The sequence below is a fragment of the Cervus canadensis genome, chromosome 5, assembly GCF_019320065.1.
Source record: "Cervus canadensis isolate Bull #8, Minnesota chromosome 5, ASM1932006v1, whole genome shotgun sequence".
NCBI lineage: Eukaryota > Metazoa > Chordata > Mammalia > Artiodactyla > Cervidae > Cervus > Cervus canadensis.
The window spans coordinates 20,730,705-20,750,605 of NC_057390.1; the positions used below are offsets into that span (position 1 = coordinate 20,730,705).

The following is a 19,901-nucleotide window of genomic DNA, read 5'->3' on the forward strand; positions in this document are numbered from 1 at the left end:
TTTTATCAGGAAGAGAAAATAAATGAACTCAACAATTTTATCAAGAATTTATGGGGAAAAAAATCCTCAGAAGACAGAATAAATTAATAATGATAAAAAGCCATAAATGACATAAAACTATAAAATCAGGGAGAATAATTATATTTCAGCTTTGTTTTGAAGAAAAACTCAGTATGTAAAACAAACAGTAAAAATAGAAATGGAAAAATATATTGCAGATAGGAGCAAAATCAAAAGTGTCATTTTAATAGAATGCTAGTACTTTAAAAGACTTAAATGAGACAACTGTGTAGCAAAAAAAAAAAAAAAAACTGAAACAGAAAGAAAATTAAGGAAGAAATGAAAATGTTATTATAGAATTACATGATACAAAAGATTCTAGGCCCAGATGGTTTTTCTGTTGGAATATTTCAAAGTTTAAAGGCTAGATCATTTCATGACATCCTGGAATCAAATAATATGGAAAGCTACTAAATCTTTGTTACAAAGTAAATATAACCATAATAACAAAAGCTGATAAATATATATATAAGACAAGAAGAGAAACCACAGAGCAATCTCATTTACAAAGATGGATGCAAAAATCCTAAATAAAATGATAATGCATAGAATTCATTTGTATATTTAACAGATTAATCCACCATGAACAAATAAGGCTTAATTAATGTGAGTAAACAGAAAGTTTCAGTATTAGCAAACTTGTAATTTTAATTTGTTAAGCAAGAAAAATCATTTGCTCTCAGATAGCAAATTACTTAAAACAGTAAATGTATATTGCCAATAAAAAAGCAGTAGAAAACTATAAAGAGAAATTTTCTAAACGCAGTAAACAGCACTGAATCATGCAAACAGCAAAATTATAACGTATCCCTGCTGAAATGGAGATTAAAACAGAATTTCTTATTTTTATTATCATTTAACCTTTGTTTAGGAAGTTATGACTAATGTTATAAGGCTTAACACAGAAATAAATTCAAAGGAAGAGCCACTGTTATTACCCTAGATATGATTAAATATTTAGAAAATCCCTGAAATGAGTAATTCCTGGAATTAAGGGAAATTGACCATTAAAAAATAAATACCATTCACAATTAAAAATACCTAAGGAAAAAACTAAATATCATATATGTACGTCCTTTCCAAATTAATTGATAGATCATTCCAACTGTATTTTGGGGAATCACCCCCTCATTCCCAGGTTCATTTGAAAAAATAAAGAGACAAAATTGGCAAAAAAAAAAAAATACTGACGAACAAAGACAAGCCGGCTTTACCATATATGACAATATTTTAAATATAAAGCAGAATTTTGGGGGTTTTTTGGCCCTGCTACATTGGCTTCTGATCTCAGTTCTTCCACCAGGGATGGAACCGTGGGGCCCTGGCAATGCAGCTCCACGTCCTAACCTCTGGATTGCCAAGGAATCCCCTAAAGCAGGATTCCTTATCCTTGGTACTACTGACCTTTCACACTGGATATTTCTTTGTTGTGGAGGGCTGTCCTGTGCACTGAAGAATGTTAGCAATATTCCTATCCTCTACTGACTATACTGAACAATAAAATGTCTCTAGACACTGCTAAATGTTCCTTGGAGGGCAAAAACCACCCTGGCTGAGAATCATTGATTATAAAGTGCCAGTCATTAAGACTAGGGCACAAGGATAAGAAGTTAATGGGATGGACTTAGAGATTATCATACTAAGTGAAGTAAGTCAGACAGAGAATGACAAGTATCATATGATATCATTCATATGTGGAACCTAATTTTAAAAAAGATACAAATGAACTTATTGACAAAACAGAAACAGACATACAGATATTGAAAACAAACTTAGAAATGCTGGAGGGAGGGATAAATCAGGAGCTTGGGATGAACATGTACACATTACTATATATGATAGATAAGCAACAAGGACCTACTGTATAGCACAGGGAACGCTACTTAATATTCTGTGATAACCTATATGAGAAAAGGATCTAAAAAAGAATGAATATATGTGCATGTATATAATGGATTCACTTTGTTGTATATCTGAAACTAACATGACACTGTAAATCAACTCTACTTCAATAAAACTAAAATAATATAAAAAGAAGTTAATGGGAAATATTTTTTTCTTAAAGAAGGGGGTACAATGTGTAAACGGGAATAAAGAAAACTTATTCAATAAACCAGGGTCAACAGATAAAGAATTGGTGGAGAAATAAATTTGAGTATTTCATGATATCTAAAAGAGATTTCAACTTGATTAAACAGTTAAATATAATTTTATAGGCCAAGTCATAAAGCTAGGAGAAAATATGACTGAATATTAAATTTCTAAACTGGAAGAACTTCCTAGGGTTAGAAACAATAGAAATCATAATGGGGAAAATGAACAGATTATAGAATTTTTAAAAAACTGTATTTCAAAGAATAAAAACTAAAAGGCAGATTGGTAAAAATATATAGCTCAAGAAATATCCAGCTAGATATAAATTATCTAGCTAAATTGGCTTTACAGCTCAAGAAAATATTCTCAAATGCATAAAATAAGCATAAATACGAAGATATTCATTATAACATTATTTAGGAAAGCTTTAAAAAAGATAGACACAACACACACGTCAGGTCATAGGGTAATGGTTAAATAAACTGTCATAACAACTTTAAAGGATGTCATGTAGCCATGAGAAATGTTAATTATGAAGACTAATAAAACACCATACATTTGGGACATGCTAAGTGAAAAAAGTAAACAATGTGTACATGTCACACAGTTACAACTATATACAATATGTATAGGACAAAGATTAAAAGTAAATACAAAAATGGTTATTAGAAAGCCTGAACAAAGATGTTAACTGAAAAAATATCAGGGCATAACAATGTTACATGCAATATAACTTAAAACTATATAGAAAATATACAAATAGAGATGAGGGAAAGGCTAGAAGAAAGTATACCACATACTAAAAAGATTAAACAGCACATATGTAATTGAGGTCATAATTTTTGTAAGTATTTAGAGGAAGAATCACCAGAGCATACATACCAGCAGAGAAAAGAAACCAGTGTGAAAGAGATACTGAAGATATAAAATACAGGAAATAAATGATGGAATAAGACAGAGAAACCTATCAGAAGGGAGAAGATTCAGATGGTTGGTAGGTTTCAGTCTTTACAGAAAGAAAAGGCACTACTTTCCTCTTGTGCAGAAGAGAGGGAAAAAGAGTAGGTAAAATTTTGATGTGTAGAGCATGTGGGCCCTAAGGCGCATGATTTTTAGCCATGTGAAAAAAACTGAATATAAGAAGCATGGTTATAAATATGGGTAAATATGGCCATGCCTCTTCTGCAGAGTATCTGGTTTACTATAAGTCAATAAAAAAGACTTCTATGAATATTAAAACAGAAGTAAGCATTATACAATACTGAATGGCTGCCCATTATGGAAATAAAAAGTAGAATGTACATATTGGGCTTGATCTTAAAGTCCTCACAGAGAAAAATTCTAAGGGAATTCAGGTGCTAAATATTTTTAAATATTTTCAGCTGGTATATTAGACATGTGTATACTCAGTCACTTAATGAAAAATTGTCTTAGAAACATGATAAAAATTTAAGAAGAAATGCTCACCAAAGAAAGGCACACATGGTGGATTGATAGACCTGAGTTTTGCCAAATATTTCTTATAGTGATCTTCACTTAGTTCATGAGCTTCTTCTAAAATTTTCTTTTGGCGACTTGGTATTTGCTACAAGAAAAAAAATATTTAGGGAATATAAGTTTAGAAAAGGAATCACAGATTTTGCCCCAAATTGCCAGGCTTACAGCAAAGAAGCCCACACACAACAGTATCAGTTTGACTCTAAGAATGGTAACACTGCTTCAAAGAGACTATCTTCATAGACTCTAGTACAATCTTAAAGAAAAAGCGTGTGTATGTGAGAGAAATCTAGTTTATCTTGCCATTCCTCAATTATCTGAGCATTTTATTATACATTATATTACAAATCAGATGCTGAAATATTTTTCTTCTAACTTAGGCTAGGACCTGCGAATGTATTTTAATGAGGTTACCTAATTTAAAAAAGAGCACACCAATTCAATAAAAAATATAGATAATTACATCATTTTGGCTGTTATTGAAAAGATAGATGTGTCTCTCAAAAATTAAAGATCATAACTGTTAAAATCCTGATCCTTAAAATGGGGAGTGGAAGTTTATTTAAAAAAACACTTATGCAAACCTACCTCGAACGTGTGGTCTAGTCTGTAAACAGGGGAGGAGTTCATAGCACTGACAACCTCAAGAACACCATTGAAGTTGTTGAGCTCTTGGAACACTTGTAGAATCTCAATTATTCGACTCACCACGGCTACTCTTTCTTCTAAGTTTTCAGTTTCTACAATACATCTGGGAATCAAAGACAAAAAGTGAATTAAAATATTTGTAGTTTTCCCAACAAAGGTATGATTTAAAGAATTTACCAAGTAAAATGGTGTGGACGGCAGCTATAGTGTAACAATAGAGAGTATGTATTCAGGGTGGCAGGTAAATAGTAGGTGAATAGAAGAGAAGGAAATGCTTTCAGTCAGGCATGCTGCTCTTCTCGTTTTCCAAACCGAATCAGTCAATCGTTTTTCCTACTATATTTGGTGTGTTCTCCAGCACTGGAGTTCTCCCAAGTGGTTCAGCAGGTAAAGAATCTGCCTCCCAATGCAGGAGATGTGGGCGACCCGGGTTCGATCCCTGAATGGGGAAAATCCCCTGGAGTAGGAAATGGCAACTCACTACAGTATTCTTGCTAGGAAAATTCCATGGACAGAGGAGCCTGGTGGGCTACAGTCCATGGAGTCGCAAAGAGTCAGACAGGAGTGAATATGAGCAAAATCAATCTATCATTTTGTTGAATGGATGCTGGTCTTCAGGATGTGGGTGTGTTCTAGGGAAATTTATTCTCAAATTTTGTAATTCTCTGACTCTTATTCTTCATCTAATTGTAAGATTTTAGTGATTAATGCTCAATTTCTTTGATATGTAGGAATAATTAGCTACATTTCTAAGAACAGCTCTTGAGATAAGCACTATAATGTTAAAAAGTGACTTTTACAATTAAGCACAAAATTTTAAAAATCAGAAAGAATGAAGAAATCAGTTTTGAATACAAAAGCTCTTTATATTTAAATACCAAGAATCCTTGGAAAGTATATATATCCAAGTAAAAAGAAGCTATGCTCAAAAAAAGGATTCCTCAGTGAGCATTTATTCTCTATTTCTAATATTTGAGAGAATTTTTCATCTACTACTCATTTATCAGCAAAGAAAGTATTTTAAACTTGGTTTTCAATGGCTGTTCTGTCCTGTCTGACTTTTTGCAACCCCATAGACTACAGCCCGCTGGGCTCCTCTGTCCATGGAGTTCTCCAGGCAAGAATACTGGAGTGAGTAGCCATTCCCTTCTCCAGAGGTTTTCAATAATGTAATACTAAACAAATCAATCTAAGAAAAAATAAAATACACATATGGAAAAAATAAATATAAACCAATATTAAATATTAACAAAAATGTAAAGTTGCAGGTTATACTATTCTCTGATGAGGCTGATCTAACACTATGAGAAAAAAAACTGCAAAATTATCAAAATAAACTTGTCTTATTATCAAATTAAACATGTTTATGCATTAAAACATTAGCTAGATGTCTATAAATATATCATCTATTGGCTAACTAGTTATCTGGACATTTTAAAAGGTATGAAACAAGTATATTTACATCTTTTAAAAAACTATTTTAGTTGATATTAACTAGGTATACAAAATGAGATCACCTGTGGAGCTTTTGTAAAAACCAGGTAAGTCTGGGGTGATTTATTGAGAAGTGATTTCAATTCTAATGCACATCTATGGCCAAACCACTGTAGCAAGTGAACAAGAACCTCTTCCATTGAAAAGGCAGAAACTGGAACCCTTACACATTTTGCAAAATGATGTAGTTGCTATAGAAAACAGTATGGAGGTTCCTCAACAACAACAACAAAAATTCAAAAATAGAACTTTCCTTTGATCAGCAATCCTGCTTCTAGGTATTTATCCAAAAATATTGCAATCAATATCTCAAAGAGATATTAGCACTCCCATGTTCATTCCAACACTGTCCACAATAGCCAAATACAGAAACAACCTGAATGTCCATCAACAGATGAAAGGATAAAGAAAACAAGAAATACACGTACAATAGGATATTATTCAGTCTTAGAAAAGAAGGAAATCCCAAAATGAACGCTGAGGACATTATGCTATGTGAAATAAACGAGTGGTAGGACAACTATTGCATGATTCTATGTACATGAGGTATCTAAAACAGTAAAAAGAAAACAAAGAACTTATAGAAGCAAAGAATAAAAGTTGCTTATCAATGTATAAATTTTCATGCTGATTAGCACTTATTTATACAAGATAAATCAGTTCTAGAGATCTGCTGTACAACATTATGCCTATAGGTAACAATATTGTATTTATATATTGAAAAAATCTTACCACAATTAAAAAATAACAAGAGAAAGGAAAAAGAAAAGGAAATGGCTGCCTTCTCAGTAATCTATTAAAAATAGGACAGATGGAAATTGTCTGTAGGTCTTATGAGTTCTGTTTCCTCTTTACAGACATAACTTTTAACTATTATGATGGAAAAGAGCCTTTGCAATTGAAGTATAGTTACTTGATTGATAAAGAAGAAATCAGGAAGCAACACTGAGAGGGCAAACTCCAAAGTTCTACTTTTTAGAGGCTAAGAAGTAATAATATAAGTAAAAGGAAGTCCTAACTTTCAAAGGATTTATTTCTCTTTAGGAATTGCTTTCTGGTCTTTATCCACACTATAGCTCCAGTCATTCCCTTATGTCACTGGTCTCTTGTTCTGATAATGCCAATATGATCTGTGCAAACTTCACATCACCCTTATAAAACATGGGTCAAGATCATAAAAAATATGGCCAATACATAAAACTCTTATTTCCAGTTCCAATTAAAAAACTGTATTGAGATCTGGACTTCTGACATGACAAGAAGTTATGCTTCCTTACTCCTCAGGGACATTGGTTAAAATTATATAAGTTCTAGCAGTCTCTAGAAATGGCCCTAAGAGTAAACAGCAAGTAAAGAAACATCTATTCAGGAAATTTACAATTCAGTAAGAGAGGCAAGAGTCTGCTTCCTCAGAGAATCTTGAAGAGATGGGGGGTGGAGGGACACAGCCTAGACAGCCAAAAACACAGGGCTCCCTATCTCCTTTGACATCTAAAATGTCAAGATTCACTGGGGAAGAAAAAACAGGGAATGGTAAACTGCCTGTAAGACAGACCTGATATGTCAGATTTAACAACAACAACAACAACAAAGATTTCAAAGTAGATATTCTGAATTTATTCATAGGACTAAAGGGAAGTATGATTTAAAAAGTAAAGGGGGGAGCTGATGACAGTGTGCATCATCAATAGGAGTGTCCTAAAAACACAGGAATTGTAGAAGAAACCAAACAGAAACTTTGGATTTGAAAAATATGATAATTAAATATGATAATTAAAATAAAAATGTTACTAGAGGGACTCAATAGTCAGTTTGAACTGGCAGAAGAAATAAATAGTTAAACTTATAGGGGTATTGTTTTTCAAAAATGAAGACAAAGTAAAGATTTTCCCATATAAACAAAAACTAAGAGAATTGTTGCTAACAGACCCACCATATAAGAAGTGCTAACGTAAGTTCTTCAAGCTAAAGGCAAGTAACCCCAGATAGCAGTGTGAATCCACACAAAGAACACTGGTAAAGGTAATTATTTAATTATAAGAAACAATATAAATGCCTGTTTTTTCCTCATTGTTTTTTTAAACTGATTTTAAAAAACAACTGGATAAAATAATATGCATGTAATGTATTGTTGGGTCTATAAGACATAGAAATGTTAACATATGTGAAATACATTGCCAATAAGAGAGCAAAGCTGTGAAGGGCTAAGAAAATAATACCAAGTGGTAGTAAAACAACAATTATAACAATGCACTGTTAGATCTACAGTTACAATTATCTATAATTACAGATCGTTAATTATATGTAATACATGTTACAATACCACAAAAGGGGAGGAGTGAATAGAGCTATAGAGGAGTAACATTTTTATATATCAGGTATAATCTGAAACTAATTCTGTTACAATGCATGTGGCAAACCTAAAAGGCAATCATTAAAAAAAAAAAAACACTTAAAATGCAGTTTTAGAAAAACATTCACTAATTGTCAAAGAAAGGCAGAACAGAGGAACAACAACAACAAACACAGGAGACATGGAAATAGAACTGCAGTGAAATTTATCACGTAACTGACTGTCATGAAAATTAAGAAGATCAATAACACTTACTTCTCAAACCACAGAGTGAGATTAGTGGTATGCCGGATCATTTTCAGAAGATTAGGAGAATTAATTTCTTTGTCTTCTTTTGTCCACACACTTCCAACTAATTCTGATGGCTGTACAGCTCTAAAATCATCAAGACATAATTCTACGTGATATTTTTCCCTCTAGTATATTGTTTTATCAAGTAAATGAGATAAAAGGTTTATGAAAACAAGGTAAAACAAAAGCATTATAATTTTGCATTCTTTCTATTGATTTAAAAAAATTTTGTATGCATGTACCTGTGTACTTTTTTTATTGCTTTAGAGCAGTATTTTGCTTTGGGCATGGGTGGGATTTCTTCACAGTGTCTTTCCCAGCACTTATAAATATTATCTAACAAATGAGGGAAAGAAAGTAGTTTGGGATAATTCTTTTAAATAATGATATAATAATTGAGGGTATAGTAATTGCTGCAATTCATAAATCTTTTTTCCCCCCACCTCTTCAAGGAAGGGGAAAAACTCTCTTAGGAAGAGTCCTGGGAAAGAAAAACAAAAGGTTCTAACACTGATTTTGGGAATAGTGATGATCTTTGGTGGGAAAGCTATACATTTAGTTTCCTTTTCCATTTAGTTAAAAAAATAAACAGCTTGAAATCTAAAAAGTCTAAATTTAAAACTAGAAACAGGCATGTTTTTTGAGATTAGTAGCTATATCAATATATGAAAACTAAAAAAGGTTAAATGGCCATGCCTTATGTTCATAATGACAATGGTGCTATCTAACCCCCTGAGCCCTTACTCTGTGCGGGGCAATGTGCTAAATGCTATAAATATATGGACTATTTTAAACCTTGCACAACAGCTCTAGGAGTAGGTACCATCATTAACTCCATTTACTCTGGAGGAAACTAAGTAGCAGAGGAGTAAGTCACAGAAGAAGATTAAAGTTGCCCGGGGATACGAAGTTAGCAAATGAATTTAGCAGATTCACTACCTAGGGGTGACTGCATAAAGAGAGAAGCTGTAAACCCAGACAGCAAAGGGGATCGAGGAGTAAACGAAGAGGCGTCTTCTATACAGAAGGCCTTATTACAAGACACTTGGTGTGCTATCTCATTTATGTCTTATAATAATCCTACATGCCAGAAATCAGATTTCATTTTGAAAGTTAACTCATTTGAAATGATTTTTCAGCTTGAACATCAAATTACATACCGATATAGATCTGATTCAAGTAAAGTAAGTTGTCGAGCAATTTCTATTGGATGTAAGGTGAGCAGGTCAAAAGTCTCAATGTGCCCAGGTCTGCTTATATGCCACTCAACTGTGGGAGGTGAACTCTGAAATGTAATATTATGACCTGGTCCATTGTCTCTTGCAATTTTTTTCCTTTGGATTATTTTAGTGATGGATTCAACCCATTTTTTCATTGCTTTACCTGAAATAACATTATATGAAAAGTAACGTTTAAATATTTTACTCAATATTTAAAAAAATAGTTTAAAATCATATAAATGATACCTGAATATATCTGTTATAAAAAGTTCAAACAACCAAAATTTTAAAATGAAGTTCCCCTTTACCATTTCCCTGTTTCCTATCCCAGTCTCATTTTTCTTCATGTGGCTAATCATTTGTTAATAGTTTGGTATATATTTTTCCACATCCTTTTTAAATAAAATGAGAAAGTAATTTATTTGCAGAAAATCTTCACTTCTATTGTTCTAGACTTCAGTTCAAAATATTATTTTATAATCCTCTCCAAAAAAGATATCTTACACAAATAAGATTTATAATGATAGATCATACAACATTAGCTGTTAATCTAACAAACTACATTTTATAAACCAAACAGTGCCAGAGGACTGATTCCTTCCTTTTGTGTTTTTTCACGTGGCTTTGTTTTGCACTAGGCATGAAATTTTTCGATTCTCATTTAAAGTGTACAGTGGAAACAGAAACAAGTTTGTTAAGGACATCTTTAGAACTAAAAGGGGAACTGGAGATCATCAATCCTAGCTCGTCATGTTACTGAAGTCTAAAGAATCAAAATTATTTCACCCAGTCATTTATCTAACAAGTGGCAGTGTTCAGAAGAGAACTCTTATTTCTCAGGTCTTAGTTCAATATACTCTGCTGACTCTCTGATATGTTATGCACTATTTACCTGTTTCTCAGTCAACCTCCATTGTGGTGTTACTACAACAGTTCCTAATTGTCCTCTGGTACACATACTTTCAGATGTGTACAAACAGCATAAATTGAGACTCCTTCTATCCAATTCCAAAATAATCAGTAAGCTGATTTACTAAACGAAAATTCACTAGATCAACAGGATCATTATTAAACAATTTGTAGGTCAAAAATGTTTGATGAAAAAATTTTGACTTTTCCAGTTGGTTATGCTGGCATAATTATAAATACCTCTAAACTACAGTGAGTAGTGATGTTAGTTGATGGTTACCATACTTTTGTTACATATAAAACTAAGGCACTTAAAAAAAAGAAACATACCTCTTACGGTTCCAATAAATTCCTCCATTCGCTGCAAAAGATCTGCATCTCTTTCAAAATCATAGAAGTGGTGCTCTACCCAGTGCCGACATACATTTAACACTCTATGGTAGTAACACAGAAGAAGAATTAATTATACGGGAACTCAAACATAAACATTTATCACAATGAGAGGTATAAATGAAAACACAGGAACTCAACAAATTAAATACAGATGACCCTTGAATAACAGGGTTTGAACTGCGTGGCTGCATTTACAGTTTTTTTTTCTCCTGCTAAATCTATACCACAGTACTACACTCTAGGCAGGTGGTTCAATCTGTGGATGCAGAACCAAGGATTTAGAGGGCTGAGTGTAAGACTGGATTTTCTACTCTGCCGAGGGTCAGTGTCCCTAACCCCCAGGGTGTTCCAGAGTCAACTTTAATCTTGTAAGTGGCTTACCACCTTCAAAATTCTATTTTAATCAACACTTACACAGTAATTTCTGATAATTTCTCTTTACTTTACTCATTTTACATGTTACTTCCTCCTTGCTTGGGAAAGATCTTATTTAACTCTGAAACAAAAGTTCAACAAAGACTTATTTACTTATTAATGCTTACCGCAACTGCACAGGCTGTATATATTCTTTTCTAAATCTTTTTAGTTCTGCACTCAAGGGTTGATCTCCATTCTCTATAGCGATGCGATCAGCTTCTGTTGGCTCAGGCTCTGGAATTTCAAACCTAACATAAAACAGAACAAACTAATGAAAAGATCAATTATATCAAATTAGGCAAACAGAAAACTACAAATCTTTTCACAGCACAATTAAGTCAGCACAATTAAGAGAGCACTGTAAAAATTACTAAGGATATACACAACAGTGAGAACAAGTGAGGTATCTATAATGTAAAGACTAATTTTTAAAAAAGAAATGAATACTTGCCGGGATAAATAAAACTAACTAGAAATGTAATAAGGAATAAAGAATATATGCAATGCCTAAAAAATAGGTATGATTATAAAGTTAAGGGAATGATATTAATTTTGGGTTTGTGTAAGTACTCTAAATAAGCCAACATAAACTTTTTTAATGGTAAATTTTGAAAAATTGAGTGCTCTTTGGTTAGAAACATTTTTCTTGATTATAGTACTTGTTCACTCCATTCTCCTCAACATGTAGTATATTTTAAAAATTCTATTTAGAACGTTTAAATCATTAAAAATTCAATTCCCAGAGCCTAAATTCTACATTTTTATAGTTCTTTAACATGGTTAATTCTATAAATTTGAAATTTCACATGCTGAGTTTCCATGTAAAAAAATATGCCTATTTTTATATTTAAATAATCAAAGCTAACATAGAAATATAAAACAAATGTTCTTCCAAGATATTTTCTTCTCAAAGTATTCTTGAACTAGAATGTAAAGCTCATTCAAAATATTTCTATATCTTAGCTCAATCTCATTAAAAAAAAGAACAAAGAACTTAAACATTTTAAAATGACAGACCTTTCTATTATAAGACTCAGTAGTTCTTGAGGTTTACAAAAGGATCTATATGTTGTAAGAAATGTCCGGACAAAATTGGGATCTATGAAGAAAAAGGAAAAATATCTTATTAAAATCTTGTATGAAGAATGATTAAAATTATTATTTACATTTCCAAAAGAGAGTAAATAGTCAACTTTTAAAGTCCCAAAGTGTTCTGACCACACAGTGTGCTTGGGACCTTGTAATCAATTGCTAGCTTTAGTTTTTTACTAAATTAGTGACAAAATCATTGACACCAAAATTTTACATCAACTTGTTTCTTGACCTCTGCACACTCTGACTAGCTGCTATTAAGCTCATTATTGACCACAGGAATGCAAGGGGGAGAAAGGCCGAGCACAGAAGCAAGTCTACATGCTGCCTGGATCTCAGTGCATCATTAGGTGGTTTCTCTCTCTCAGAAACACAAAGGCCACGTAATAACCCATTACTTTTTCCTGCCATCCAGACTAATTTATCTAGGATTAGTTATCTAGATTCCTTTAAATCATGTCAACAGAGCATTCAACTGGAGATTAGATCTTATAATGTCGTTGATTAGTTAAATAGTTTCTAAATTGTTTTATTTGCTAGAGGTCTTAATTAAAACTGCTAAAAGATGCTTACAAATAAACACCTGTAAGTTATTAAAACTATTACATGTATGAGAACATGTTGATTTGGCTCTATTTACAACTTTTAATTGCTTGCACTGCAAGTAGGCACAATGAGGGGGTTTTCCTGGTGGCTAAAGGTTGGACAAGACTGAGCGAGCATATACACAGACTCAATTAGAATTTCACTGTAAGACCATGAATCTTCAACTGCTTCCACGAAAAGGACCTACTTTTCATTCATACTTCCATGAGAGGACCTACTTTTCATTCTTCATAAAGAGGAAGCTGGTTGAGTGTGATCACCTCTCCAGACCTGCCTATTCCAGTCTCTGACAGTATTCTCCCAACCTGTGGAGAAAGGCTGTTGTCACCAGCACAAGAGGCCTGGTGGCTGGGGGACAACTTCCCATAATGGGGGAAAAAACCACTCACCAGTCACTGTAACTCACATTTCATCAAGGTCCACATTTAGCTGTTAAGAGTCTTTAAAAAGGAGGAGGGGAGAATTCATTAACTTGCATTTTTTATTGGGAGTATCCTTTTTCTATTTCATATCACTATGGAATGGTAAGCTCTAATTTAATGATAAATTTATTGAGAGTAGCAACTAAATTTATTTTTGTCAGGCTACATATTATGGATTCTTTATAAGAAATACTATGTATTTTATTAGCATAGGATGTAGCAAGAATCAGAATTTATTTGCGTGGAAAACCTCTATTTAGTCTGATTTTTGTCTGATTAAGAATCACCCTAAATTTAGCCTGAAAGTAAAATAACTATATTAATTTCCCACCTGCCAAAATAAAATTCATGGATTTATAATAAATATCTACTTCCAATATACTGGTATATGTGGTCGTCAAGATAATGAACTGATTTAAATATCAGACAACCTTGAATTTAAGATTATAATACTTTAAGTTAAAGAAAAATTAACACAATAAAATATATTCATTTTAAATCCCCTCTTCTCCTTTAGCTTCATACCTTCTGAGGCTAGAGTGGGTTACTGATAAAAGTAATTTAAACAGATACAATCCTTTAGTAATTTCCTCTCTGTTGGTATTTTATTGTCTGTCTTCAGTTACAGAGTTCCTCAAACGTTAAAGACTAATGTCTCAACCAGAAGAAAAGATTTTAAAACAGAAGGCTGTACAAGATTTTAAAACAGAGATTTATATCGGTTTCATCACAATCCTCCCTTCCAAGAATCTTCTTCCTGTTCTGCAAATCTATATGTAAGGTGAGGCTACTCAAAACATCATGTATTTAGGAAGCAAAAGTAGTGGCCACTGTAGAGATACTGAGCCAGACCTTAGTACAGAGTGCTCCAAATATCCCTGAGCTGTCAAAATTAAGGGCGATCGCTCCCTTTTTTAAAACAAAAGTTTAGTCTAAAAGTCTAAAATCAATATCCAGGTCCATTTCTTCTCAAATTCCACCTAAGTCAGGCTAAAAATTTGTGGGATATCAAAGCTACTTTTAAGTTGAAAAACAATAAAAGCAAGCTCTAAGTAAATTAAAGTATGTTTTAAGAAAGTTGGCTATTTTTTAAAGGCAAACTATTTTAAAACAGCCTTTTCAGCTTATACCAAAGCTTCTGGCCATTTCAGTACTTTACTAACTAATCCTGCTGCGAAAGTCACGGTGTGTCCCACTGCCTCATCAGTCAAAAGGGATCACATCAGTTCCTGATGTCTGTTATGTAATGAATTCAAAGAGCATTCACATCATTCATTCCATGTCATTTCTGTGAAGTCAGCAGGGTTGCTGAGGTTTGTCCCTTTCTACATAGGAGAGAGGTAATTGAGAGTTATCTAAAGTCACACAGTGGAGTGACAGAAATGGAATTGGAATCTGGATGGTGTGTTTTCTGATGTATTGCTTTTTTCTACCACATCACATAACCTCCCTGGATTAAAGGATTTTGTTAAGGTTTCCAAAGCTGTAAGATCTAACTATAAAGAATGAATCCATGAGTTATATAGTCACTATAGAAATTTACATAAATTATTAATTCAGAATAAAGCTGTAAACTGCTAATCTTGGTTAAAGGCACTGAAGTCATTGAAAAATTAGCAGTCTAATTGTGATTCTGTAATTCTTGTTAAGCCTTCTTCCAGATTTTAGGAAGGAGCAGCTGTACCTTCCTGTACACTGTACTCAGAAGAGGAGTTTTTCGAGCTGGCGGTGAAATAAACACTCCCACAAGCATCACTGTTGTATTAACTTCTGAAGTGACTCAAGTTTAAGTTGTTTTTAGCCTGATTAGAAATTAGAGCAGACTTGCCAAAAGAAAAAACCAGCAGAAGCTAAAAATAAACCAAGAAAATCTGGCCAAAGTTTAAGTACTTTCAAAAAACATCTTAAAGGCCACATATATTCCCAGGCTTGAATTAATTCTGGCTCTGTTTTTAGTAGAAAGCCATAGAAAACTGCTAATGAATGAAAAACTTAAAGAAGGACATAACATCTCTACTTGAAATTTTAACACAAAATATCACATTCCAGATGCTGTTTTTATTTCTGTTGATTTCCCTATTTCAGGGATAGTAACACATATAATGCTACACTAACCACTGGAGACCTTTATCTTACTGATGATAGGAAAGCCCAAGATAACTAGATACTTAAAAAACACGCATCAATAAGGACAGGTTATGTAATTTTGTAGAAAAACAAAGTACCCACTTGACATTTATCAGACAATGATAGAAGTTAAGTTTTACGCTGCCTCTGATGGTTGTAGAGCAACAGTTTTCTCCCTATATTACAAAGTGATGTTTCAGAGACAGATGGAAGGCAAATGCATTAAAAATACAAAAGCCATGCTATGCTGATTTGATTTTAACACATAAGCACAAATATTTGTGGAGAAAATGAAAATCAACTATTTTGATATTCTCTTTTTGTTTCTTGCTAGTGGATGTAATTCCACAAACTTCTTTCTCAAACAATATAAGCAATGGTAGAAATGTCCTCTGTGGTTTTTCTTCCTTTTAGGCAACACTCTTTTCTCCTTGATTCTCAAAGCCCTGTACTAAGATTTCTATCCTGCTCTGCTTCCCTTCCCTCTGTCTACCCAACCTCTCTGTATGTACAAATTATCTTCCAAGTTTACCATCATGTCCCTTGTCTAGGTTCAGGTTATTTCAAATAAGATATTTCCTATTTTCTGCTGGTCTTTAGCTGCCTGTCTCCCTCACTCTAAAGCTATTCTTTCATAATATTTTATTGTACATTTCTTGAAAATCTTAGGAAATCAGAATGTAATTACTATAATGTTCAGAATACAGCATATTACATTTGAGGTGAAAAACTTAATCCTTTTTTTCAACACATTTTTATTGGCAAGGTCAATACATTTATGAAATATTTGTTACATAGAGTTATTTATGTAAACACCCCTCCCCCAACCACCATAGTGAAACACTGTTAATCAGGATGTCTGTTCATGTGATAATTCTCCCTTTAATACAGCCATTTAAAATGCCACAAGAAACAATAAGCTCCTCAACAAGGATTTATAAACAATCACTCTTGAATTCCTTAAAAAAGGAAACAGACGCTATGCTGACGCACAAACACTTAAAAAAAAAAAAATCAGAGTTTAAAAATAGTACAGCACTGCCCTATAGATCAAAAATTGTTCAAAAGTTTTTTTTTAAGAGCTAAAACACCCAAACGGAGCTTATATAGAACACAAACTTCAAAGAAATCTAAAGCAGTTTTTTTTTTACAAATTTTCTATATGAGGGCCTAAGATAGCAGTAAGTATTTTAAAGAAAAATATGAATTGGCTTAAGTTTTTTAATACCATTTTCTTTAAAACCAAAGTACACTGTGCATGGGAAACACCTTTTTCCCACACTTTAAAATGAAAAGTTCTTGCTTTTACATAATGTCAGATCTAATAGAGACCCCCTCCCTCAAAGGCATCTCATTTCTCTAAAAAAGACTATCAAAACCAGACACACCATCTCCAAACATTTCTTTACACATGTTGTTTCAAAGTCTCAATAATGAATTTATACTAAATTATTTCCTGTAACTCTGGAATAGAACTGAAATTCCTACTTTCATCTCCTCCTTTTTATGCATATTGCTTTGTGTTTTCTCACTGTGAATAAAGATCTCTTCATATCCTTGCCAGGTCCAGAATGATACATCTAACAAGACAATTTACCCCCACACCATTTCGGATGAATTCTGAAGTTCTGATGTAGTAAGCAAATTACTGTTATGCCCAGAAACACTGGATCTGCAGCACCATATATTAGATTCTACATGAGACTCTGTTATAATCTTTTGAGCAACAATTAAGCACTTTCCAGTTCACCTAAATTTACATAGCAGGTAACACCAATAGACTGGATTTTGTTAAAAACTAAAATTATAATGACCAACATCTAACTATAAACTAAAATCTATGCATTAAAATAGAAGTTATCCATAGTTAGAATTTATTACCTATCTCAATAAGGAAAAACAGTACTCTGACTATATCTTCATAGTAGACCTGTGTTTGCCCAGAAGTGAAGAACCATTTATATTCCTGGCAATTCAAACCAAGCAAGTAATTCTATTTTTACTGTTCAATATACATAATAAAAATATTATAATCTAAAAATGAAAAAAAAATTCACCTTGTATGAGTCAGTGTAACATGACAGAAAATAAACTCTATATTTAAAGAGTCAAGAAACCTGATTTCTCACACTCTTTCCTGCAATTAACTGATATGATTTCTGGCAAATCACATAACCTTCAAGGCCTTGGGTTTGGGTCTATAAAGTGAATGACTGATCATTTGAGATCTATAGCTGTTTTATAAATTACTGTAAAACACTTGAGTGATCAAGTTGACTGAAGCCACAGTGAAGTCTGAATTAAGAATGGTTAAACAAGTTTTCTGTTTTTTGATGACAATGTCTGACCAACCTATAATCTAAAAAATTCTGTAAGTAGTGCTTATTAGCTACTGGATTTTTCTCATGTATTACAGCCAATGTTTTTATTACAATTCTATACAACATAATAAAAATATGCAATCTAACTTTTAGCTTTTGTTTCAGTGCAAGCCACAACTTACACTGTATGTTCTGATAAAAAATACCTATCAAACAACCAAACCAAAATTAAATAGAGCAGACCAACAGTTCTTAAACAGTTAATCCATTATCACTGTGTGAGGCCTCAGAGTCCAATTAAGCTGGAAAAGGCCTTAAAAAATAGCTGCTTGCATGTTTTACAAGTTCGTACATGGTCTATTAAAAACACATTCTATGTTGCCAGTAATACGTTTATCATAGACCTTACAGAAGTCAAATAAGCTAGTAACTAATACTTATTGGTATATATGGTAAACTACAGTTCATGAAAGCTGCTTGTGGATTTTAGTTACACTAGTAATATATTTATGACGTAAGTTAAAATATTCTATTAAACTTCAAAATAAAATAGAAAAGAAAAATGTAAAAAAAAAACTTAGCTATAATACTCTAAACCCAACACTGGCTTTTTATTCCTCAAGAAATTAATGAAAGGAATTTTTAAAAAACTTTAACATTTTAAAAAAGTAAAAAGATCTTGTCACTTTAAATTTGGATACACTTAACTTTGCAAAGTTCTATAAATCTAGAAAACTGAGTGCATATTAATTAGAAGTAAAACTATTTAAGTTATTCTATTCAAAAGCTAAAGATGAATATAAATGAGGGTGACTATCAAAAGTAACTAATAAAACACCATAGCAAATGTACTATGTCTAGAGATTTGGTGTGAACTGTGTATATTAAGGAGAAGATTGCCAAGACTAAAGAAAAACTATCAGTTATGCTTGTTAAGTTTTGTTTGTTTTAAAGTATCCTCATTCAAAAAATAAATAAAAGAGTAGGTCTCTAGAAAAGAAATATTTAATTGTAGCACTATAACTACTTAATAATAATCAGAAGTTAGTTCTGTGAAATAAAGCAGGCAGTAAAGAATATTTTTATCACTAACAGTAGTGCTTTAAGGAAAACAATTATATTAAAAAATTTGAAATTTGAAAATATTTTCTAAATCAAATACCACGTGACTTGATAGGAAACACTAGTAAGTCTTCTTTAGCACCTGCGGCTTGTCCTGCTGTACAGAAGAAAAAAGAGTAGAGCTGCTGTCTCACAAACACAGGTAAAAATCTAAGGATTAATTATACTCTCAATAGTCTAAGGACCCAAGACAAAGGTGTTTAAAATAAGATGATGAATACTGTAGAATGTTTAGGCTAAAAATTTCTGTGAATCTTCTAAGATCCAAAAATCAGAATAATGTGGCAAGAAGAACAATTTGAACTTTCATATCCCTAAAAATCCCTTAAGAAGGACCAAAGAAATAACTGTTTTGCAACCATAAATTTCTGGTAATTGAATAAGATAGTTTTTAAGCTGTATTCTAGATCTTAAAGAAGTTGATGGGTCATATTTACTACTGAAATTGCACCTATCAAAATTAGTTTCACATGTAAAAAAAGATGACAGAATAATGTATTTATTTTTCATGCAAAATTCTAGGCAGCTTATTTAAATTTTCTATACTTGGATTTATTTTTTATTTTTGTGTCAGTAAAATGAATACACTGACTACATAAGTTTCTAAGTGAAAAATCAACAGTAAAATTGATTAATTAATAAAGTCAATTTTACTAAAAAGAGTAAAAATCCCAGAGTCTTTTTTTGTTATAGTCAACATGTTTCAGTTACTGCCTGCTACTACCAAATGGCATATGCTTAAAGAGCCTAAACTGCTTTTAAAATTACGTCTGGGGGAAGAAAAAACACTATTATTTTACAAGGGAAAAGATTAGCAAAAGAACTACCAAATAGA

General features: G+C 32.4%; 2 protein-coding genes across 5 annotated transcripts in view; one reads left to right on the forward strand and one right to left on the reverse strand.

Moving 5' to 3' along the window:
- The window catches only part of ARHGEF33 (Rho guanine nucleotide exchange factor 33), a 114,895-nt gene extending 100,685 nt beyond the window's left edge, over nucleotides 1-14,210 (forward strand). Inside the window, exon 19 of the mRNA XM_043468388.1 lies at nucleotides 14,119-14,210. The gene's annotated coding sequence lies outside the window, so the exon portion shown is untranslated. The remainder of the gene's footprint in view (nucleotides 1-14,118) is intronic.
- Nucleotides 1-19,901, reverse strand: part of SOS1 (SOS Ras/Rac guanine nucleotide exchange factor 1) — a 129,481-nt gene that overhangs the window by 18,886 nt on the left and 90,694 nt on the right. For all 4 annotated transcript variants that reach the window (XM_043468383.1, XM_043468381.1, XM_043468380.1 and 1 more), the window contains 7 exons: nucleotides 12,394-12,475; nucleotides 11,502-11,624; nucleotides 10,897-11,000; nucleotides 9,598-9,820; nucleotides 8,402-8,521; nucleotides 4,240-4,402; nucleotides 3,622-3,739 (listed from right to left, as the gene is read on the reverse strand). In XM_043468383.1, coding sequence (XP_043324318.1) covers nucleotides 3,622-3,739; nucleotides 4,240-4,402; nucleotides 8,402-8,521; nucleotides 9,598-9,820; nucleotides 10,897-11,000; nucleotides 11,502-11,624; nucleotides 12,394-12,475 — 933 coding nt within the window. The remainder of the gene's footprint in view (nucleotides 1-3,621; nucleotides 3,740-4,239; nucleotides 4,403-8,401; nucleotides 8,522-9,597; nucleotides 9,821-10,896; nucleotides 11,001-11,501; nucleotides 11,625-12,393; nucleotides 12,476-19,901) is intronic.